The 24600-nt window shown below is 45.3% G+C and overlaps 1 protein-coding gene across 1 annotated transcript; it reads left to right on the top strand.

Moving 5' to 3' along the window:
• Nucleotides 1-16102: 16102 nt before the first annotated feature.
• On the top strand, nt 16103-20204 carry GKN2 (gastrokine 2). Its single transcript, XM_051640761.1, is given in 6 exon segments — nt 16103-16129; nt 17329-17382; nt 17916-18047; nt 18543-18653; nt 19388-19541; nt 20113-20204. Coding segments are annotated over 6 exon segments (570 nt in total).
• Nucleotides 20205-24600: the final 4396 nt, after the last annotated feature.

Raw genomic sequence — 24600 nt, 5'->3', positions numbered from 1 at the left:
GCTGGCTTCTTGTTTGACTTTATGTACATGCTCAGTCATTTCCTGAAGTGGGCTCATGCCTCATGGGCTTGCATGCCTCAGGGTCCCTCTCCTATGCCCTCAGGCAGCTGTGCCATAACTTTCTAGGACTTGCTGAGCCTGTTGACTTGCATCTGAGTTGGGAAAGAAAGGACATTGCCCTGTCAACGTTTTACAGGTGTGTCTTGCCCTTGGAACAGAGCACTTTTCTCCTTCACCTTGGAGTAGGCATCTGGGGTGAAGTCACTGCCAAAAGTGCCATTTCAGCCGTGCAGTCCCAACTCATTTGGCATTTGGACTCTGCAGTCTCTGCACAAATCAGCAATAGCTGACTAGGTGCCAAGAAAGTCTCACAATAAGGTGAAAACTGTCCAGCCGTAATATTTTCATGAGAAAGTGATGCATATACTTACAGTGAACTTCATTTGGATGGCAGGCAAGGCAAGGTCTGCTGCTGATTGATGTGTACGCTTACTTTTTATACAGTAATATCCCAAAGGTAAATCTTGAGATGGGTTTACCTTATTGGCACGTGCCCTGTGTTCACAGCCTCGGGACGGGTTTCCTGGGGAAATGCTCTGATAAGAGGAGGCTTTGATACCAGCCTGATTGAATTCATTACGTCCAGGCAGATGAAAGGAAACTTGTCATGGTAACTGTAGTGTATTTCACAGTAACATTGAAATGGAAAAATAAAATGAAATCAGCCCCTGAGATGAGGTGCCCAGTAAAATTGTAGGGACGCTTTGTGGCTACGTGGCAAAGGGCTCAGCCTGTTATTTTATCGGTAGCTGGTAACATTTTTAACCTAGCAAGGCTACCACCTCTGTTGATTCAAAAGATTTTAAGTGATTCCTCAGAAACCGTGAGGTTGGTTCTGTTTACTTAGGAAGTACTGAGTGCTTTAGTTAACCTTCCTTTCTGAGCTTGTTCATTATTGTTCTGTCATCTGGGATCTGCTTTCCAGGCCTCAGGCACGGCCTCTGTATCTTCATGGAGCCTCTTTGTGAGAGCGATGCCTGGTTATGGATTGAGGGCTAATCCTAGGAAGGGACCATAAGCTGGAGGGAATCAAATACCCCTAAGTGAGAAGCAGTTACAACGAGCATTTGATGCTCTGTTTTTCCTGTTTTTCCTCTGTTTTGCAGCCACCTTTCATTTTGCAAAGGTGTGAAATAGGGTGACTGAAAGTAATAAATTACTAAAAGATTAATAGTTCTAGTCAGAGTGATTTGTGGATGCCAAGTGTTAGTCCTCATACTCCAGAGCAGGCAGAAAAGTCTTCTTTAGTATGCCACAAAATCCTCAGATGTGGAAATGGAATTACTGGACTAGTTCTCACGACAGGCCTAAAGAAACTGAGCTGTATCGAGCTGATCCCTGCGGTGTCGTTAGCGAGGAGCTGGAAAGCAGCTTAGCCCGTTTCTCCCGGCAGCCATTGCCAATTTGGCCATTGCTGTCATGCATCACACTTGGGAGCCTGAGTCTGCAGATCAACTTGTGATTGCTTGAGTGCATAGTAAGTTCTTGTAGCACTGTGCAGCAATCTCCCAAGGTTAAGAGCTGCTGCAGCTTTAACCCTGGTCACAAAACAGTGTTTTGTTCTCTGCACACACTGAGGTTTTCACGTGATTTTACTGCCTAGCAGGAATAAAAGAAATCCCAGCTAGAGCCGAAGGAAGTGGAGATCCCTTGGAGGCCAAAGGATTAGAACCAGATGTTTTATAGATGGATATTGTGGGTATAAAGAATTGTGGTGAAATCCAGTTGGTGGCCAGTCACCAGTGGTGTCCCCAGGGCTCAGCAGTGGGGCTAGTTCTGTTAAATAACTTCATCAGTGAACTGGACAAGTGGGTCGAGTGCAGCCTCAGTCAGTTTGCAGGGGACACCAAGTTGGGTGGGAGTGTTGATCTGCCTATGAGTAGGAAGGCTCTGCAGAGGCACCTGGACAGGCTGGATCCATGGGTTGAGGCTCTGCAGAGGCACCTGGACAGGCTAGATCCATGAGCCAAGGCCAACTGCATGAAGTCCAACCAGGGTCAGTGCTGGGTCCTGCACTTGGGGCACACCAACCCCAGGCAACACTCCAGGCTTGGAGAAGAGTAGCTGAAAAGAGCCAGGGGGAAAAGGACCTGGGGGTGCTCGTCACAGCAGCTGAACATGAGCCATTGTGTGCCCAGGTTGCCAAGAAGGCCACCAGCATCCTGGCTTGTGTCATCAGCAGTGTGGCCAGCAGGACCAGGACAAGGATCATCCCCTGTGCTGGGAACTGGTGAGGGGCCATCTTGAATCCTGGGTCAGTTTTGGGTCAGAGAAGAGACATTGAGGGGCTGGAGCGTGTCCAGGGAAGGGCAATGGAGCTGGGAAAGGGTCTGGAGCACAAGGAGAAGGGTCTGGAGAACTTCTGAGGGACCTGGCAGTGTTGATCGTGGAGAGAAGGAGGCTGAGGGGAGACCTTCTCTCTCTGCAGCTGCCTGAGAGGAGCTTCGAGCTAGAGGGTCGGTCTCTTGCTTGAAGGAACAAGTGATGGGACAAGAGGAAATGGCCTCAAGTTGCCCAGGGGAGGTTTAGATTAGATCTTAGGAACAGTTTCTTCATGGAAAGGTTTGTGAGGCCCTGGCCCAGGCTGCCCAAGCAGTGCTGGAGTCCTCATCCCTAAACGGGTTTCCAAGCCTTGTAGATGGTGCTGAGGGACATGGTTTGGTGGGGACTGGGCAGTGCTGGGTGAACGGGTGGACTTAATGAACTTAAAGGTCTTTTCCAACTGAAATGATTCTGTGAAATATGTAGAGTTTTAAAAACCAACAAAAATAGCTGATCCACAGGAGAGCAACTTTGGTGAGAAGTTAACAGAGGGAATGGCAGAGGAGATCAGATTCTCTCTCTTGCTGGGGTTTCAGGCTGGCAGAATGTCCAGGAAAGCCTGGGGAGAAGCCAAGGAATGAGGCCTCAGATGGAGCTTCAAGCACTCTGAGGTGGACAGAGCTGCTGACAAAGTGAAACACCATGCTTTGTGCTGTAACCCTGACTTTCTTCAGGGCTAGTCCTCTTCATGTGCCTAACTTAAGAAGATCTCCTTTTCTTTATGATGTGGTGATAGCAGCAGAGTTACACTGAGCCTCTGAGAAAAGCAGCTCCATAATAGAAAGCTCCTGGGAGACATGGGAGGGCGTGTTGGCATTTCTGTCTCTCCCTCCCTCACGGTACAGGCTAGGAACAAAAATATTTTGAAGACAGGAGCTTGGTGTGAAAGGGTCAAGGGAGATGTACACGTGACAGCATCACGTGGGTTTTGTGATCAGCTGCTTGGGTGTCTTTGGTGGGGGTTCGCTTTGGCTCACACGTCTGACCTGCATGGTGAAGAATGGCTTCTGTTGAGCTCTCAAAACCATGTTCAGCAGATTTCATAGCACTGGAGGAGCTGTTACAGCAGTCTGCCTGGATAACTGAGAGGTCACACACTGGCTGTGCTAATCAAGATTATCATCACAAATATAGCATCACCGCACAGGAATTGCTTCCCTGTCCTTGCTGTGGACATGTCCTCCAAGTCACTGCCTGCATTTTCAGATGGTGTCAGTCAGCACAGCCCTCCTAGGATCAGCAGAGCTGCACTGCCACGTGTGGTGTAGGACAACAGGCTTCCCTTGGCATGGCTTGTGTGCCTTTCCACTGCAACTGCACAACATCCAACTCAAGGCTGACACGCAGTGGCCGAGAAGGCTGCTTTCTGCCGAGCATTGCTCTCATTTGACAAGGGATCGAGCACTCCCTTGACTCTGGCTTTTCTCTGACTTTGCCCTGCTCTCATTTCATTTGCCTCTGCTGCACCATCTGAGCCAGGATTCTCAGTGCCCTGTCCCTCCCAGGAAGGCAAGCTCTCTGTTCTCCTGAGGAGCCTGTTCCATGGGATCAGATCTTGACTCAGCAGGAATTAACCCCTTGGAGGCATTAAGGTGCATGAATGCTGGAGCCATGATGATCTTGAAACGTGCATCTAACTTGGAGCAAGTGACTGAGCAAGCAGCACGGATGGAGCACTGGTTGGTGAGATGAGTATTAGGGTCTTGTGCAGCTTGGTTTCCCCTGGTTTTAAGGGAGAAGGATAAGCACACATGCCCAGCAGGAGGGAGCAGAGCTGCACAGGATGAAAGATTCAGATTTCCTGACTAGGTTTCACGTAATCCTACAGGTCTAAAAAAGAAATCCTAAGGGACTGTTGGCTTTGCAGTGTCGGACTTGCCCTTTTCAAAGTGCTGCAAATGTGAGCAATGTGACCCTTAATCTCTGAGGCAAAGCATTGTATCTTATCTGAGGATGATCCCCCTTGAGGAGTTTCTTTGGGAGCACCTTTCCCTGCAAAGGGAAAAGAAAGTCTCCGTTCTGTAGGCCTCATCTGTAACGTGCCTACTCTGATACTTGCCAGGGGTGTCTCTGGGTGTGCCCTGTGGGAAGAGGAGCCTTTAAAAAGCACCTCAAGAGGGGCAGAAGAGATGCACTCACAATACATTTCTGGGTATGTTCGTAGATGCTGAAGGGTAAAATGATGAGAAAGCAGCCAGAGTTAATATATGCTAAAGGTCTTTAATGGAAAGATATGGCCAACAATTGATCTGTTTCAGGATCTGAATCAAAAGAGGAGACGCCAGGGAAGAACAGCATCAGGGCTGGCTTTGTGCAGCAGCTCTTGAGCATCCATGGTCAGCTCAAGGAAGGCCCTTGACACCGATGTTAATGTTGCCGTTGATGTTGCCGTTGATGTTGCCATTGATGTTGGCACGACAGTACCTAAGCTCCACGAGCCGCAGGACATCAAGTCTGATGCATGATCCCAGGTTGAAAGTGTTTTGGGGACCTTCAGAAAGAAGAGAGCAAAAGCATGAGGTGGTACCTAAGATGGTGTTGAGCGATCTGGGCGTTCATTGGCAGCCCTTAATACCTGGCACATTGCACTTGCATTTTTAACCATATGGAGCCAGCTGAAGGAGCAAAGCAATTCTGAGAGCAAAGCAAGCAGCAGGCAAGTGGAGATGCTGCTGTGTCAGGATGCAACAGCCCAGGCCTGCTCTGCAGAGCCCCTTCCTCCTGGCAGGCTTTGCAGAACAGCAGCTCACAGGAAAAGACAAGACCCCTGCTTAGTTACAGCCGTGGTTCCCTTGCTTGCACTCACCATAGACTTGAGTAGCCACGTAGGTTGGGAGTCCTCTGCACATGGCATAGATGCTGGATCCATAGGCCTGGAGGTTAGGGACAAGTCCCTGGGTGACGAATGTGAGCTGCCTTGTCAGCTGTCCTTGGAACTGCAGGTTCTGAGGATCAGATACCATCATTGAGCAAGATGAGTGCCTTGGTCCATTTCATGCTATGCGTATTGCTGTTTCTGGCATGCTGACTCAGAGCTTGGTGTTTTACTCAAAACCAAATCCAGTGCAGGCTGTTAATGCACTGTGAGACAAGTGTTGCCAGCTCCTGTGGCAGAGCTTTCTAAGGGAGTGAAGGTTTCCAGAGCTGTGGGAGACTGTTCTTTTCTTCCTCACATCAGTCTAAACAAAATGCCTTTTAATGCCAGTGAAAGCCTCTCCTGATTATCCCCAGCTAAGGGACTAAACCAGACTTGCTTCTCAAGGACAACTGAACCCAAAACAACAGATGTGGCCCGGGACAGAAAGGATGGGCGACAAGCCACCCTGTGCCCCTGGCAGTCACCGCCCTAACGTGGGGCTCATGGGCGCTTGTTGGCTCTGGACAGTGACACTGACTGGACAGGTGGGTCAGGGGGTATCAAAGGAGCGAGTGCAGCAGGTGGGCCCTTCCCTCCTCCCTGAGGCCCGTTCGGACGCTTTCTGCGTGGGACACCCCCTGCTGCGGACACTGGTGCTGGGACCCTGCCTGCCTGCCTGCCCTGGGTCCAGCCTGAGCCTCAGCGCCGAGCGTGCCGGGGTCCCGAGCCCTGGGGTCGGGGCCGGAGCCCCCTCCCCGTGTTGCTGCCGCTGGAGGGGAAACCAACGGCCGCTGCACCCGCTGCCGAGAGGCTGCCCCTCCGACACCACGGACCTGCCGTCCTGCCCTCCGGCCACCGACCAGTGCTGGACAAGCCGCCGGAGGGGAACATCACCTCACACACACACACACACACACACACACTCTCCTCTCCTCATACTCGCATACACAAAGTGACCTCTTCAGCAGGACTGACGTCGGGTTTCCTTCCCTCCTTCCCTCCTCCCTTTGGTCCTTAACCCTCTCCCTTAAAAGCACTGGACCTCTTGCACTGCCTCCCTAAAGGACACTTGCTCACTACATGCGTATTTATATGCCTGGTAGCCATTTACATGTGCATTGTCCCTAAACATCATCCCTCCGTTTGTGTTAACCAATTAATTTGTGGAGCAAACCTTGGCTTTAGAGGCAATTTCTGAGCGTGGTGGGGTGGGGGTGCTTTCCAACTACCACCCTGAAATACGGTCCCGGAGTGGCCGTTCCTCCGTGAGAGGCAGCACCGCGTGTGACCCTCGGGCTCATTCACAAACCCCTCCACATAGGGAGAGGGAGTCACAAAAGGATCCTGACAGCTGGGAGCCCCCCGGGACCAGCTTGTGACATTTAGTGTCAGAAGTGGGATAATGAGGGTCATAAGAAGCCCCCCACGCTCTGAAATTACTTAATTGGAGTAAAAAAAACAACAAACAAAACATTAATTAAAGCACTGGAAACTCCCTGCAACAGCTGAGCAGGAACAGAGCAGTGCAGTCAGTATGTGAACACAGGCCTCCTACAACAGCATTTCCTCAGCCACTTACTGCCCTCTCTCCCTGCGGGTCCTCAGGTTGTAACTTGGAAGCATGGAAGGAGAAGTCTATTCATGACCTGTCTCCAGGGTAAAGACCCGCTGCGCCAGGGATGGCTGGGACGGACACAGGCCTTCAAAATCGATGGTGGAATTTTGCCCCCGGTTCCTGAAAGCCCACTCCAGGATGCTTCCTCCTTGCTGGTAAGCAAGGACTTGAGATGAGCTTCATGGGCACGGGGATGCAGCTTAGTGCAAGCAAGCCTGGACCTGTAGCTAGAGATGAATGTTTGTGCTCACCAGCCTGCCCTTCTGTACCTGCCCTTTTTGCTTCTGAACGTAGCAAGGTCCCTGACATCAGTTTACTTGGCATTAGAGGAGCTTCTTACCCTCATGTAATCGACCTGAGTGAGGAGTGAATCAAAGGTGGGCATCTGGCTTCTGTTCATGACGGAAACGTAGCAAACTCTCTCTGGCAGCACTTTGGTTGCAATAAAGCCCTGTAAAGTAAAGATATGGACAAGTCGGGATTCAGTTGTTCAGTGATGAAGATCAGAAGAAAGCCTGTCTTCCAAGAAGTAATGCATGCAGATGGCTTTTACGCCACAGCTTGCACCCAAAAGGTCATGAGTAAAGAAGCAAGGCCTGTATCTTGGTCAGCTGCCCAGGAGCTAGTCTGCCTGTACATGTTCTGAAAAAGCATGCTCCTTGCCACTCACGGTGTTGTAGTCCCAGATGGTTTTCCAGGACCTGAAGCCGCCCTGTTGCTCGATAGTTGCCACGCGCCATTGCCCGTTGATGAACACAAGTTGTAACTGTCCATTAACGGTGATTTGCCTGGTGATGGATGTGGATGGCTGCTGGTCTACGACTTGCTGGAGTCCATTGGGATTTGGTAACTGGAACAGAAAATTGTAGAACAGTTTTAGTCTTGCAGGTTTTTCACCCCCCTCAAAGCTTTAGAAAGTCGCTGCTCCGAGAGAAGAAACGCGGGCCCAGAGGGAGCACCTTTGGTGAGCACAGGAGATTCCTAGGACAAAGAGTTAAGGCTGTGGCACCCTGGGGGAGCCCTAAGGATTCTTTTCATGGATCCAAGGAAGGTGGCTCAGAGGGGAACTTCTCCCTCTCTTCAACTCCCTGAGGGGAGGTTGGAGTCAGGTCGGGGTTGGGCTCTTTGTCCTGGCAACCAGCAACAAGCCAAGAGGGCCTGTCCTCCAGCTGCTGCAGGGGAGGTTTAGGGTGGATATCAGGAAGCAATTCCTGATGGAAAGGGTGATCAGACATTGGAATGGACTTCCCGGTGAAGTGGTGGAGGCACCATCCCTGGATATGTTTACAGGAAGGCTGGATGTGGCACTGAGTGCTGAGGTCTGGCTGATGTGGTGGTGTCAGGTCATAGGCTGGACTTGATGATCTTAAAGGTCTTTTCCAGCCTCAATGATTCTGTGATTCTGTGATCTTGCAGCTGTATTTTGGGGCTTGGAGAGTTGTATGTGGGAAAGACATTGTAGAACCCTTTCCTCCAAAGGGATGGGGAAAGAAGGAAGGAAAGCTCAAGAAGCAGGGAATCTAGGAAGAGCAGCAGTGAATGTGTCACTTGGTCACCATACTCACGAGTATTGTAGCAAGGGCTGGAGCCAGCCAGAGTCCAAGAAGGACGGTAGCCACAATCTGAAATGGAAATGGGAACGAAAAGTGTATTCTTTTGCTATAGACAGACACGGGCACTTCTGACAGAGAAAGACAGGGGATTTCAATGAAAGTTTCAGTTTGTAAGGAGAAGAAAGCATGCATACTCACAGTGAATTTCATCTTGACTGCAGAGCTGATGCTGGTGCAGGCGGAGCGAACGGTGTGACCCGTACACCTTATATAGGATTTTGGAATAAGGTGTGGAATGGTTAAGTGTTGAATTAGAATTATTTGGTAATTTGTATCTCTGTCTGCATGTCACTGAAACTTATTTCCTGCTGTAACAGCTGTTTCATAAATAAAGGGATTGTACTTCTGCAAATTTTGACCTCCCAGAGTCTGATCATTATCAGATAAGAATCCATTTGCAGGGAAAAATTAAATATATTTCATAGTACCTCTCCAGCATGTACTAATTACTGTTGAAAATGCACATCAAACTTGGACCAGAGATAGCTCAGACTGTAAAAAAATAAAACAAAGCCTTGCAGTAGCCTAAGTAAGAGGCTTTGTACTTTGCAAAGTGTGCTGAACCTTACCACGTAACCACAGGGTCCACCAAAATCTGGCCCCAAACACAGCAGTGCCACTGAGTCTTGTTTCAAAGTAAATAGGCAGTTCAAGGTAAAATATTACATATATGTGCAAGTCTGTGAGTATCTCCTTGTTATTTTAGGTGGCAACAATAATTTTTCCCCCCTTGTCTCAGCTTATTTAAGTGGGGATGTAAATACTTATTGAAAGGGGGGATCTATGCATTTAGGGAGATGGGACATTTTTTTCAATACAAACATATGGCTGCTTTTCTTTGAGGTGCTACAATATTTCTGGGTACAGTTTTGCTTTGTTTTGATGTCAGGTTAGTATTCAAGGCTCTAAAACCACTTTACTTCATGTAACCCACCATAGTTCCTGAATGGGTGAAGTGTCTCCTCTTCAATTGCAACTAAAGGGCCTCTAATGAAGGAGGGAAGGTGAAGATCTGGTGTTTTCCAGACAGACTCAGTTACTGAAGTGATTGTTTCTGCTGAAGAAACTACTCACAGCCATTTTGCCTGAGTTTTGGCCCAACTGTAAGTTGCCACTTTCAGCTCTTCCTCCACACTTTTTGTTGGTCAGGGAATGCTTTTCTGCCTCCTGGGTAAGATGTTTTCAAACATTCTGACATGACATCTCTATTGAAATCCAAACTGCATTTTATACACTTTCTGAGTCTGGTATTGGCAGCTTGATTTCTGGGCTGAACAGAGCAATAGTGCCTCTGTCTATTTGTACTGGGCCATATTGCCTCGCAGTGCTTGTTTTAAAAATGAAAGGTTGTAGTACTTAGTATGTAAATAAGAAGTCAGAAGTAACTCAGGGAGGCTTCTTTCTGTGCATCTGGACTGCAGGCCTTATTATCTTCACTGTGGTTGTGCTGCAGGTGTAGCAGCACTTGGTTTTAGGAGAGGTGAAGAATTGCTGAAGGCAGCATGTGAAATGTTATTGGGAAATTGTAGAGGCTGGGGCTGGAATGCCAAAACTGGGATTCTGCAAGAACACTGGCTTAGCACCTTGTCTTTGGAATTGCTTGGGCTTCTTTATGGGGTGAGGAAAAACACATCGTGGACCAGAGTAGGTTGAGGATCAATTTTACTGAGACACAACAGCCTCCACACAGAGCAGCAGCAGAGACAGAGGAGTGACTGGAAGTGTGATCAGGAGAGGAATGTCAAGGAGAAAGTCTTGTTTGTTGGGTAGACTGCTCTATGAAGGTTCTTTGTCCGAACTTTGTCAGGAGTAATTAATGACAGTAATAGACAGGCAGTTCATTAATCTCAGCTTTCAAACATGCGACGTCTCGCATTAAGAAGTTTGATCCTGAAAGAAAAGGAAAACCTGATTAGATTTGGATTGAGAAAATAAGAGAACAATGTGGCTGAAAGTCTTCCAACTTGATGTTGGAAATGTCCCAGGAAATGCCATTTGAAAATGGAACGTGGCTGTTGAGACCAGTCGAAGCTGCCAGTTGGTTTTGAATCTCACAGTTGTGCTGCAGCAGGACCCGTGGCAGCTCGGTATTGTATGTGCCAGAGGCTGCCTGAAAAGCTCAGACTTGTGTCAGCAGCTGGAGCCCAAACGCTTCCTGAAGAAGCTTCCTGGCCTCCAAGGTGTGTGCAGGAGAGTGGCAGACCTGCTGCTTTTCCTTCCATGCACATTTACTGCTTTATAAAAAGCCTTGGAGAACAAGAGGATTTCAAGAGATCACTTGCTCATTTTAATGCCTTTTTCATCCTTGTTTGCGGTCTTGCTCACCTTTACCTGGTGTGCAGAGCACTGTCAGCAGTACACTCACCAGCAGTTGGGTAAGCAAAGTACGAGGGAATCCCTCTGCACAGAGCTTGGATGCGTTTTCCATATGGGCTCAGGCTTTGGAGTCTGTTGGTTGAGATAATGAGGCGATTCCCTCTGGGGGGAAGTGGGTGAGGAGGAGGGTCCTGAGCACCAAAGAGACAAACCCAGAGAACAGCTCTTAGCAAAAGCAAAGCTGGAGCAGAGAGTCTGTCTGCCCATCTCTGCTAATGCAGAAGGAGTGATTTGAGCGTGACTTTGGATCGACACAACTTGTAGAGTGACTCAGCCCTGCTGAGAATCTTGTCTCCAGTTCTTGGAGCCTTCCCCCCTGTCTGTGGGTAGGGAAGGAATAGTTTTCACAGGCAAACTATTAGCTGTCTCAGTGCTGTCCTTCAGCTCCTACCTGATGTCCTTGAGGTGGTGCAGGAAACGGCTGATGAAGCAAAACACTCCTGTCCATTTTAGAAATGATGCAGGTGTTTTTGGAAAACACCTTGGTTGCCACGTAGCCCTATTTAAAGAAGAAAAAGGTTTTGAAGCACCTCCTCTAAAATCTTGTTAAGCTTTTGGCTATTTTCCTGTATGTATTTTTGGAGCTGTGGTAGCAGCCACTTACAGTGGTGATGTCCCAGACAGATTTCCAGGCCTCAGAGCCCCGCAGGGAGCCAGTGCTGCCCCCAGTGTCAGTCAGAGAGTGCAGTGAGTTTTCCTCTTGGTGCCCATTCTCGCTGTTCTGAGTTTTGGAAAAGGTGAGAGGAGGTGAGGATCGAGGTTTGCAGGTTCCCAGCAGCCTTTCTCTCAGGAAAGCAACTGCTCTGGTAACCACCACGTTTGGGGAAATCATTGTGCTTGGAGATGAGATGGAAGGGGAGGGAATTTCTGGTCTTAGAGGGCAGGCCAGGAGGCCCTTAGTCCTGTTCTGTCAAACATGACATTCAGGCTTTATCTGGCACCTTAGAAAAACAGGCAAGCTTTAACATTTCTGCTCTATCCCTCCCCCTTAACCCCTCCCCCCCCCACCCCCCCCCCCCCCACCCCCCACTGCGGGGAATCCTTGTTAGTCCAGGTGGAACTGGATCATATTGTTTTCTCTTGAACACGGGAGAATTTCCTGTAATGTTCACTGCTAAACTGGATGTTCAGAGTCCTGCTTGCATAGGAGCTCCACACTTACCCTGTTAGCAAGAGCTGGAGCCAGGAAAACTCCAAGGAGAGAAGCAATCACAATCTGCAAGGGACATTTGAAATTCACAGCACTTTAACATTGTGACTGCTAATCTTGCACCAGGTTATTTGCTTTCTTAACATGGTGCTGGCTTCTTGTTTGACTTTATGTACATGCTCAGTCATTTCCTGAAGTGGGCTCATGCCTCATGGGCTTGCATGCCTCAGGGTCCCTCTCCTATGCCCTCAGGCAGCTGTGCCATAACTTTCTAGGACTTGCTGAGCCTGTTGACTTGCATCTGAGTTGGGAAAGAAAGAACATTGCCCTGTCAACGTTTTACAGGTGTGTCTTGCCCTTGGAACAGAGCACTTTTCTCCTTCACCTTGGAGTAGGCATCTGAGGTGAAGTCACTGCCAAAAGAGCCATTTCAGCCGTGCAGTCCCAACTCATTTGGCATTTGGACTCTGCAGTCCCTGCACAAATCAGCAACAGCTGACTAGGTGCCAAGAAAGTCTCACAATAAGGTGAAAACTGTCCAGCCGTAATATTTTCATGAGAAAGTGATGCATATACTTACAGTGAACTTCATTTGGATGGCAGGCAAGGCAAGGTCTGCTGCTGATTGATGTGTACGCTTACTTTTTATACAGTAATATCCCAAAGGTAAATCTTGAGATGGGTTTACCTTATTGGCACGTGCCCTGTGTTCACAGCCTCGGGACGGGTTTCCTGGGGAAATGCTCTGATAAGAGGAGGCTTTGATACCAGCCTGATTGAATTCATTACGTCCAGGCAGATGAAAGGAAACTTGTCATGGTAACTGTAGTGTATTTCACAGTAACATTGAAATGGAAAAATAAAATGAAATCAGCCCCTGAGATGAGGTGCCCAGTAAAATTGTAGTGACCCTTTGTGGCTACGTGGCAAAGGGCTCAGCCTGTTATTTTATCGGTAGCTGGTAACATTTTTAACCTAGCAAGGTTCTACTAACTGATGTCTTGCTTGGTGTATATGAGTGCAGAGGAAATGCAGGACTCAGTCTGCCAGCTCTGGGAGCAGAGAGCTCTGGGTTTCATCTGTTTATAGCCACTTTGCAATTTGAAAAGTTGTGAAATTTGGTAAATGAAAGTACTAAATTGCTATGAGAGAAGATGTATAGTTCTTCTAAGTGGAGGAATTTGTGGATGCCAAGTGTTAGTCCTCGTACTGCAAAGTAGATGCAAAAGTCTTGTTTTATATTGTCACAAAATCCTCAGATGTGGAAATGGAATTACTGGACTAGTTCTCACGACAGGCCTAGAGAAACTGAGCTGTATCGAGCTGATCCCTGCGGTGTCGTTAGCGAGGAGCTGGAAAGCAGCTTAGCCCGTTTCTCCCGGCAGCCATTGCCAATTTGGCCATTGCTGTCATGCATCACACTTGGGAGCCTGAGTCTGCAGATCAGCTTGTGATTGCTTGAGTATGGCAAACACACAGCTGGAGCACTGGACATGAAGAACAGCTTATGAAACTAATGACAGTAGTAGGAGCCAGGCAAAAGGGCAGAGAGAGATGCTTTTACTGTATCAGACCACATTGTTTTTCCAGTAGAAGCTTGTTTTCCCACTTTCAAAGCTGCACTCAAGGCATTCTGTTTCCAGACTCAGTTCTTGTTCCCAAGGTTAAGAGTTGTTTTAACCCTGTTCACAAAATAGTGTTTTGCTTTCTGCACACACTGGGGTTTTCATGTGGTTTTTTTATAGCCCTTACTGTCTAGCAAGAATAAAACTGCTGAATTTATTTATCGATTTATCCTTGAAGGTTCATTAATTTTTTTAACTACAGAATTTAATTAATTCTGTTTGACCTGTCCTTGTGCCACAGATTTTTCTAGACTGTATCACCATGTCTTTATCTGGTGTGTGGCATGACCAACTGAGTGTAAATGGAAACAATGTTGTTGATTTTTTCAGGTGTTGCTTCATTCTTTACTTTCCTTCCACTACCTGCTCACTCCCTGATAAAGTAAATATTTATGAAAAGTACCTGAAAAAAAACACCCATGAGTCACCAGGAGAGTTTGTTATGATAGTATAATCTCACCTTAACTTAACTGAATCCACCTACTTTATGTGTTAAAATTTTTCTTTGATAATTAGACTGCAAATGAAATTGTCCAACTATTCTTTTCATTTTATTTTCAATGTTCTTTTGTTTAAAAAATTTTTAGTGGATGATAGTGCCAAAAAAGGGTTCCAATTCTTCTGGCAATTTTATTTACATAAGTTAATTTGGTAGGTTAAACATGTTTTATTTGGGATAAATTAGAATGTATTTGAAAATATTTGGGTTTATGAAAAAAAGAAAAAACAACAGAGAAATTAAGTTTCCTGCTACATTAAATGCTGATATGTTGTAATGGCCTTTACTTGCTCTGAACATTACTCAAATTGCATTTTCTCCTGGATTCCCTGATATGATGATGACCAGTAAGTGTAACAATTGAGGAAAAATTGTTTTGGAGAAAAGTTTGAGAGTCTTCCCTTTAGATGAAAAGTATCAAAATCAAGAAGGCTACTTTGAGGATGTGGGCATCAGTCTGAAATTTCATGTTCAGCAAGATGTTCAGAGGCATGGCTTCCTAAGATGAACTTCCCTTTCCCTGAGGGCTGGCAAAGGATGGGTTCTAGTCCTTCTTATGCATCTCTTTACTTCAATTCCCTAATGTAGAAGGGTCCTTTGAAGCCTCTTGCCATGGTTAGTCTTGCACACTAATACATTCATACTGATTTCAGGTGTATTACTGGGAGATGTGTGGCTTCACTGTGGAGTAAATATCTCCAAAAAGCAAGACTTTCCTACTGAAAGTGTATCTAGACTTTGCCTGATATAACTAGGAGTACGTTCACTCTTGCAATGATGTTAATCACTCAAGTGCTTTTTAGAAACCACTAATATTTGGCCTTGTCCAATTGGATCAGTGGAATTCAGTCAGTCCAATGGAAGGTGAAAATCAGGAGATTGTGGCTATTGTCGTACCTCTCCTCCACCAAATAATTGTGCTGATTTCACATGTTGCTCTGCTCTTGCCTGTGCCTAAGCTTATCAATGCTTAAGAAAGCAGAAGCTCATGTTTGGGTGTTTTTCTAAAGAAATTAGTAGATGAAGACATAATGACTAAAGGAAATTAATTTAAGCTTTAGTTTAAAAGCATTTAAAACTTACTAAAGTTTTTTGGTTTAGCTTGTGATGCCTGGACCCTGTTAGTTTCCTGCTATGAAAGGCTCATTTGACTGCTGAAATCTACTCAGAGTATTTCGGATGTATCGGTCATCTTAGAAACAAGAAATCTTTTGAGAAGGGCTAGAGCCAACTTCCAAGAGGAGGGTAACATCAGTCTAATCTAATTAGTCTAATCTAACTGTGCTTGTCACAATTTGTTCATAGGTGTTCTGACACAGTGCTTAGGGGCACAGGTTTGTTACACTTGATAACATGTTGTGTGCAGAGTTAGGTGGAATAAAGCAAATGAATGCAGTCTCCTTTTTTCTTCCATGGAGGCTTGTTTGCTGACAGATTTCTATACAATCTCTTTCAACTTTTTTCCAGTGACTGAGGTTACAGAAATGTGTTAGCTATTAGGTTGAGTTCTTGTTTTACTAGAAGGGAATAGGCCTCAATTAGGATTTTGCAGTAGAAGTAGAGTGGGTTTCATCAGGGTTCTGGCACTGGCTGACATGGAGTCGCAGCTAGGGAGGAGTCCAGGTGAGGTTGTAGTCATGGGAGAATACTTGTCATGGCAATACTGTGTGGTCATTAAACACTTCCATAAATACAGAAACAGTGGTAGCTTTAAAGGGGGGATCCCCGTAGTGCTCCTTTTGTTTTGTGGCTTGGTGTGATGCACACACACAAATCCTCTGAAGTTTCATGTCACTCCTTTGTATGCCGAGGAGGCTGGAAGTTACCTAAGATTGTCTTGTGAAGCACAGTTGTTATTCCTGACCATGTCAGTAATTCCAATCTATGTGTTACTGATCAAAAGTGGTAGCACTTCTTGTTCATGCATATATTAGATGGAAGAAACATATGAAGAATTGGTCTGTTCAGTGGCTGGCACATAGGCCATGGTCACACAGAGTATGAAGACATTGGTATTTCTTCCCAGGATTTGCCTGCAGACTGTCAGGCTGTTAGAGATGATATTTCAGAAGAAAAAGTACAGTTTGTGTGACTGAATAGCAGAGTTATTCCTGATGCTATTTAATTTTGGACAATAGCCTGATATTTTTAAAACGGAAGTAGTGAGAGTGGCAACTCCTCTAAAGTTTAAACTGGTAAATAACAGTCATTTGTGGAGTGATAGACTTTACAAAAGCTGACTTACTGAGTGCCTTTAACATATCGGGGTCAGGTTATCTCTGCCAACCCAAAATTTAGATATGAGGCTTACCATGGTGTGGCATGTAAATAAGGACTTGTTCGAGTCATGAGGAAAAGTACTGTCAAGTGTTTCCCACACCTCCACCAAGATATAAAAGTTGAAGGTCTCTGGGATTTTCTTACATTCTTACTTTCTGCAGCCTGTCGTTCTTATCTGAAAGAAAAATGAGCAGATTTGTGAGTATATCCATTTTTATTGAACTTACATTGTAATAAGTTCCTTATTTTTAAAAACAAAAAGACAGATAATATGATGCTGTAGTAAGTAATACTGAGACCAGTACAGTGGATTTTTGTTTGGATTGTTCAGTGGGAAACTTGCATTTCTTCCATATACAGTAATTTCCTTAGAGTCAGTTGAAGCATCATTTGAGCAAAGATTGCAGGACTTGATTACAATTCAGAAGGGGAATTTCGTTATGATTTAATAACTGCAGTTGTAGAGGAAAATCAAGAAATAACATGGCATCAAGGAGAGACTTTTGAATAATATAAAAAAATGTAATGGTTAAGTTATTCATTTTCATTTACAAGCCAATGAGAGCCTAATAGCAGGAATCTTACAATGAAGAATTGTAATTGTTTTTAACTAATACATGTTAAGTGGGTAATTTTTCAAATTGATGCTACAGCTGCTTCCCTCAATTAATAAAATTTCTGCCTGAAAGGGTTGTCAGGCCCTGACCCAGGCTGCCCAGGGCAGTGGAGGAGTCACTATTCTGAGGGATTTAAAAGCTGTGTAGATGTGATGCTGAGGGACATGGGTTAGTGGGGGATTTGGCACAGTTAGGTTCCTGGTTGGACTTGATGATCTTAAATGACTTTTCCAACCAAAGCAATTCTATGAACGGAGGTTTTTTTATGGCATTGCCTGGTGTTTGTGAAGTGAGAATGTTTATTCCTTTTACAGGCTGCAGTTCTTGTTTTGCTGGGAGTCCTTTGGACTCAGGCTTCTGCATTGGAGGTAAGAGAATTGATGAGCTTTCTAGTGCACATATACATTTAAAATGTTTTGGATTCCTGAGCAGAAGACCAATATAAGAGGAAGAAAAGCACAGAAAAAACCTAGCAAGTTGCTTATTGCCAAGTGTAGCATTTGTCAGAGGTGGCAATCATACAAGCCAATGCCTATGCAGGTGCATGGGGGAAAAGAAACCAGGGGGAGGAGCGTAGGTGCCCTTTGCTCAAGCCAAAATTTGGAGGCTGTTACAGTCTCCTGCCAGTCCCTGCTGCCACACATAATGACTGGGGTGCCCCATGTTGTTCTTCCTTAGCCTGCAGTGAGGGGCTGTCCCCTCCTTTCTCACCTTGACACCCTCCTGCATAGTTAATTTCCACCTCAAGGGCCTCCTGAGGCTGCTAGAGGGTTTTTAAGGGATTTAGTATTTACATAAAGCAATCATACCTGTTTATTTGAAACAGAACGTTGGTTTATATTGCACCTTTTAAAGGTACAAGCCAGATGATCAACACTGATTTTGTTTTTTTTTACCAAAGACCTTTCTCCTGCAAGAACCTGGCAGTCGCTATGTCACTGCAACGATGACAATCCACAGTGACAAACACATTGTTGATGTCCATGTCCGTTCTGGGGTGTACTCCTCTGATACCATCTTTGACTACTCACGTGTAAGTAAATCTAAGAATCTGCCTAGAGTTAATCTCTGAGGAAGTTTTTAAAACTCAGAAATTATTGTAGTGTATTGTTGCCATAAGTTGCCCTGAAACACTGTTTCTTTGGAGACTGCTGTCACCTTTCCTCCTCCTTGTTTCACCCATAGATGGTGCAATTGAAAAGACTTGTAATGAAAACTGTGGTGGCAGGTCACTGAAGTGAAAAGAATGTCACTGACCTCAGGGAGGTCACTGTTGGGAGTAGGCTGCCATCCTTCATGTACAGGAGGTGCAGCAGAAACCTGTCAGAAAAGATACTTCCAGTCTTATGGACAAACATTAATGTGGGAAGGCTGCTTCCATTCCCCCAAGGTGACAGTGTAAGTGCAGAGTCATTCCGCATTAGTGTAGCCACTTCATGTTTTTTCTAGATTGTCTTAGAGTAGAGAGAATCAACTAATATTAGTTGTAGCATTTTTTAATTAATTAAATCTTTCTTTTTCATCACAGGGGTATATTGCAACAAGGTTATTTGCACGAAATGCCTGCTTTATCATTAAAATAGATAAGGAATACATCCCAGAGCTGGACGAAATTGGACGCCTGGCTTTTGAGAAAAAGGTGAGTTTGTAGTGAAAATGTGTCCTGCATATAGGAGAGACAAGTGTGTAAGAGTTGTGTGGGGTGCTGGGGGCTCTCCATTCTGCCCTTAAGAGCAGCTGTTCTATTGTGATAGCAATGATGAAGCAGATCTGACTCAACTTCAAGGGAATATCATGTTGAACATTCTTTTAAGATAATGAGAAATCATGTCCCCCCCTCCCCTGCCAGTTTTATAGTGGATTGTCATTGTCCTGGAAAGTAATTTGACTGGTTTGAGTTCTGTACAAGTTCTGACAGGCTTTTCCTTTTTTTCATTGTCATGCTGTATTTTGAGCTTGACAGAACTTGAAATAATTTTCTTTAGAAATCAATTTACTTTGACCAGACTTACACTTTCCTACTGAGGCAAAGTTTTCATGAACTTAACTGGAAGTATTTTCTGGAGGTGAACTTGAGTTCTGGCCCATTTTATGGCAGCCTAACAGTAGCTCATTCACAGCAGAAAAATTAACATAACTTATTATGACAGTAATACAGCTCAATTTTGCTGTGTTGACAGAATTAGTGTCTAGTGAACTTTATTTGTGAATGGATTGAATTATTTCTTTTCTTTAAAAGCATGGAGCTCCTTCAGCTAATGCTAGTGTGAGGAAAAGGAAGGTGATTTTAGATTTTGGGATCTTCTCAAAGGTTGTCCTTGTAGAATGAGAGCAAAGCTACATTACTGATGGTGTCTACCATTTCCCTTTCAGACTATGAAGACAGTGTACTCTCCACATAATGTGTGGGTGCAGTTTCAACCTGGCAGTTCCAGGCTTGGGAATTTCAAGGACTGGGTTCTCTATGGTAAAGCCATTGAACACCTCTGCACAGGTCTGCCTCTCTACCAGCTTGAAAAGACTGAGAGTAAGTTACAGGATCAGAACATTGTGCTTCTGTTACAGTGCATAAGCACCTTTCTGTCCTTTAAACCTATGTCCACATGGTACCTTTGAAGCAGGAACATAACTGCCCTGTTTTAGGGAGGAAGAGTTAACTACTTAGCAGGATTGAAAGGGTAAGGCTCTGGGATGCTTTGGAAAAATCTGATAAACATGCTTTTTCATCAGTAGGCATCTAAATATCTGGAAGAGCTGTTCCAAAGTGGTTTGCCTGGGGTCAGAGGAAGCCACAGCATAGCAGTTAAACCCAGCTGGTGCCACTGTTAATGATACAGTGGTCCCAAAGGGCATCTCCTGTAGCCAGCATGGTACCTGCTGGATGTGGGTTATAGGAAAGGAGGAGCACAAAGGTGATTTTAAAGCTGTACAGACATTTCCTCCATCTCAGTTACACCATAAAAATTTCACACAGTGTCCATTGAGACCAACAGGAATAGGACCACAAATTGAGATTGAAATTTTTATATTTAGACTTTTGCTCGCGGCATAGAGGGATCTTGTCACTGATAATATCTCCTTTTTTTCATTTCTTTTAGCACTACCAAGTCTTAATAGCTGTGCCAGAGCAGGAATTCCAAGCATTTTGGGCCTTAATGTCTGTGAAAGATTACAGTAGTCTGGATCTTGACAATCCTGCATGGCAACAGTTTGGTTCTTTGCATGCAGTTGTGATGGTGGCCGTGTTCTCCAACTGGGACAAAACCCATTGTTAGGCTCAACTTGCCAATCCTAAGCCAATGATACACAAATAAAAATCATGCTGTAATTAAAATGCTTTGTCTTATTTTCTTCATTCGAAAGCAGAATGGAAATAAAGTGGCTTTTCTAGTTTTCCTACAGAAGAGATATGTTTCCCTTTGGTGCATTCCAGTGCTCAGGCTGCAGCATGACCTGGGCATTGGTATATGCTTCATGCCAGTGACAAAAAAGTAACTGAATAGTTCTTTCCAGTGGAGAACTTCCCTTTGGCCTCTTCAGGTGCTACCTCACCTTATGTACAATTGCTGGATGGAGTGAGGAAATAGATGAGTGGGTAGATAAAGGGAGGGTGCAGATCTATGTTACCAACATTTACAAAGAAACTGGAATTCTGCAGGACCAGTGAAAATTTGTAGCAATTTGAATATGTGCAGTGGGTCAGAGAGCTTTTTGTTCTGGGCATTTTTCAACCCCGGGTGGAGGACTGCCCTGCAACCCAGAATAAAATGACTCTTTCACACAATGCCAGTGTAGAAAGAGCGTGGCCATTTGCTGAGAGACCTGCATATGTTGGAGAGTAGTTTGTGTCAAGAGCTGATTTAAATACAAGATGAGGTAGCACTGGTGCTGCCTGCCTGCTCTTCTGGTAGATCTCAGCGAATGGCTGAATTCACAAATCCTTTCCATCACCTCCAGGGAGGGGCTTTCCACAACCTCCCTGTGCAACCTATTCCAGCACCTTACAGCCCTCATGGTGAAGAATTTCTTCCTGATGTCTAACCTAAATCTCCCCTGCATCAGTTTAAAACCATTACCCCTTACCTATCACTACCCTCTCCGGTGAAAGCCCCTCCTCAACTTTCCTTGGAGCCCTTTCAGACACTAGTAGGCTTCTCTAAGGTCTCCCTGGAGCCTTCTCCTCTCCAGGCTGAACACCCCAACTCTCCCAGCCTGTCTCCAGAGCAGAGCTGCTCTAGCCCTTGGGTAATCTCCATGGCCCTTCTCTGGACCCTCTCCAACAGCTCCACGTCTCTCCTGTGCTGAGGGCTCCAGAGCTGGACACAGCATTCCAGGTGGGGTCTCAGCAAAGCAGAGGGGAAGAATCCCCTCCCTGACCCTGCTGGCCACACTTATTTTGATGCAGCCCAGGACACAATTGCCCCTCTGGGCTCCAGAGCTCACTGGTGGCTCATGTCCAGCTTCTCATCTCCTCCCACCCCCAAGTCCTCCTCAGGCCTGCTCTCTGGCCATTCTTCCCCCAGCCTGGATTTGTGCCCAGAGTCCTATTCTCTTGCATAGTTGCTTACAGATCATGAGGACTCCTCTGAGTGGACAAAATGGGGCTGCTGCCTTGCTGCTGTCACTGGAGAACTGAATCACTATCTACCCTGTGTGCTTTGACATGTGCAATTATGGACATTCTGCACGTCTGAGACAGGAACTCAGTCCAGCTCTTCAGTCTTACCAATGGTATAAAAAAAACCCACCTTTCTACAGTCTGATTGAATTTCATTTAAATTAAAAACATATTTGAGGACTTAGATTATTTTTGTTTAGGAAGTCGTGCAAACACATCTAAAATCTTACCAACAGCCTTTCATGTTTACTGCCCCCTGAATCTGAAGGCAGTGTTACGAGCTCAGGAGGTTTGCACTCAACACTAGAGCAAAAAGTTCTACAAAGAACTCTGAAACAAACCTCAATACTTATTATCTGTCATTTACTTTTGTTTGAGCTAGGGAAGTAGTGTTTCTGCCCTTCAGGTACTCAGACATGGAAGAAGACTGTTTCTAGCTTTTATTTTAGTTCACAATCTCATTGTATCAGTCGGGGCTGTTATTTGCGTTTCGACTCCTGTGTTTATTGTCTCATAAATAATCCTTCAGTTACCCATCTACTCTCACAACACCTTCAATGGCAAGGTGCACAGCTTAGAGGAAACTCTTCTGGGTGGAGCACTCTTTAGGCAGACATGCACCCTGTGACCCGTGTGCCCCTGTTTCTCAGAGGATGGTCTGTTTTCACAGGAGCACACGAATGGGCACGTTACTGCTCTGACTAGAGCATCTTCTGTCATAGAGCTCATTAGGTATCTGTAGGTTTATGAAGCATCTTCTGTCATAGAACTCATCAGGTATCTGTAGGTTTATGGGTCGTCTCTTGGTAAGGATCTTTTTACATTGTGCTCCATGAGATTTCCCACTGGAACAGATGGAAAATTCCCACCGATTTCCACGAGAGGGACCCACAGAGGATTGCAGCCACTTCCTAAGTGGAGAACAGCCAGCAACCATTCTCAGGAACAATGGGAGAGGAAGTTGTGTTCACAGGCAACAAAGCAGACTGCTTACCCTAACTGCCTAAGGTTAATGTGCAGAGTGATTTGTCTATGAGGCTTATTAGTCTTAAGCATAAGATTAACACCTTGAAAATGGCACAGGGAACTGGTCTGTCTGTATCAGGAGAGGGGCAGGGATGTGGCAATTCCACCAGGCTCAGAACCCAGATGTATCACAAAAATGAAGAAAAAAGCCAAGGCACAGGGATGGATCCTAAAGACATATTGTCAGAAAGACTCAAGAGAGGAAGAGGGTATCAGAATGTGACTCTTACTATCTTTAAAATTACCTGATCTTTCAAAGAGCTTCACTTTATCAAGGTGATATGCATGTTTTGGAAGTTTAGCTAGCTTCTCAGCTAGGCTTGTCCTATAAAAGGTGAGGGATTTGTTTTAAGTGGAAAAGAACACACTGGGAGTGTGTCTGGGTGTACCTGAGTGAGGATCTGTGTGCATGAGCACTGACAGCTTTTCTAAGTTAAAACAGAATTTATCCTAGGCTCTGATATCAGAATAATGATTATTTACTCCCAGCTTTTTAAAAAGCCTGAAAGGTGTTTAAAGGCATGCCTGGAATCCAAGCAATGGTATCATTGGATGCACACTGACAGGCAGCTGAAATATGTCAAGCATTTAGGGAGGGCAGAATTTAGCACACATTCCAGTCCCATCTCCAGCTCTGCTGCAATTAACCTTTCTTGATCCTTATACATATCAGTGGGCAGGAAGCCTCTGTGGCCCCTCACTGCCAAGGACACCCATTTATCTAGTCACCTGTCCTGCACATTAGTCCAAGATCTTTTTACCACTGAACCCTTTCCCCCGAACGTGGCAAGATTCACGTGCCAGAAGGAAAGGGGACACATTCCTCCAAAAGGCAGTTACTTGCTCAGTTTGAATCAAGGTGCCTAATCTTAAACAGTCAAATTTTCGATCATTGTCAGTGCAGAAGGTGGGTTTTGCACTGTTACATGTTTAACATCTAATGCAGTCTTGGTGGTATGTGTGATTTCTACTTGAGCTTAGAGCCAAGTGTGCTTTCCATAAACCACTAGATGGCAAATTGTTACAAGATCCTCAACAGTTATGTTTTTCTTGTTGCAGTCTGAGTCCACGGTTGTTACTAAGTGACATCTTGATGTCATTAGGCTGGTAGAAACACTGATGAGGAGCAAGCCACAACTCAAAAATAAAATAAAATTAATCCCTTTTAACCTGAGACCTGTTCCCCAGGAAGTAAAAGCTGTGGCAGGATACAGATTAGAATTATTTCAGATTTCCAAACCAATTATAATTATTTTCACCTGTAATTATTCCCCATTTGGTGACTAACTGAACTCTTCCATCTCTCAGTATTTGTCATTTTTTTCTCTTCAATATGTGTATATATCTTCCGCTATCTAATGTGGCATTGCAGCTGCTTGAGGTTTATTAATCAAAGACTTCCAAGTGTTCTAGAAATGTAAGTAGCAAAGATTCACAAGAGTGAATGAAATCTTTCCTCACTCAGAAAAGGGATGCAGCAGCAGATGAAAGATAAATCTGACAAAGGCCAGTCCCACACTGACCACGAGCACAGGTAAGGGGGGAAGCCCCAACACTCCTGCTTTCTTCTTATCTCCCTCTCCTTATCACAACCTTGTTGCCACCAAGTGAAGTCTAAGAACCCCATCTCTTTCTGCCCCTGCCCAATCCTGCTTAGCCAGGATATGCAAAACCCACAGATGTGCACTTGGTTTGTTGTTAGCTTTGAGGTTTTTGGGGGGAGCCCAGGGGGCTGACAGTCTGACTGGGGTTTTGTAGCCAGGTCTCTGATCCTTTCAGGCAGGTCCTGCTGTTCTTAGCACTTGTCGTGGCCACATCCTCTACTCATTTTAGCTTCTCTGTTCCTATCTGCAAGTTCTTTCCTTTGCTCTTTCTCTCAGTGCAGTAAGAGGCAGCCAGACTCTGTGACTTGGCAGCTCCCACTTTATATAATTTTCTGAGG

This window comes from Apus apus, chromosome 26 (assembly GCF_020740795.1).
Source record: "Apus apus isolate bApuApu2 chromosome 26, bApuApu2.pri.cur, whole genome shotgun sequence".
NCBI classification, from domain to species: Eukaryota; Metazoa; Chordata; class Aves; order Apodiformes; family Apodidae; genus Apus; species Apus apus.
The sequence above is the reverse complement of the archived record's forward strand: the minus strand, read 5'-3'. Positions and strand labels throughout refer to the sequence as shown.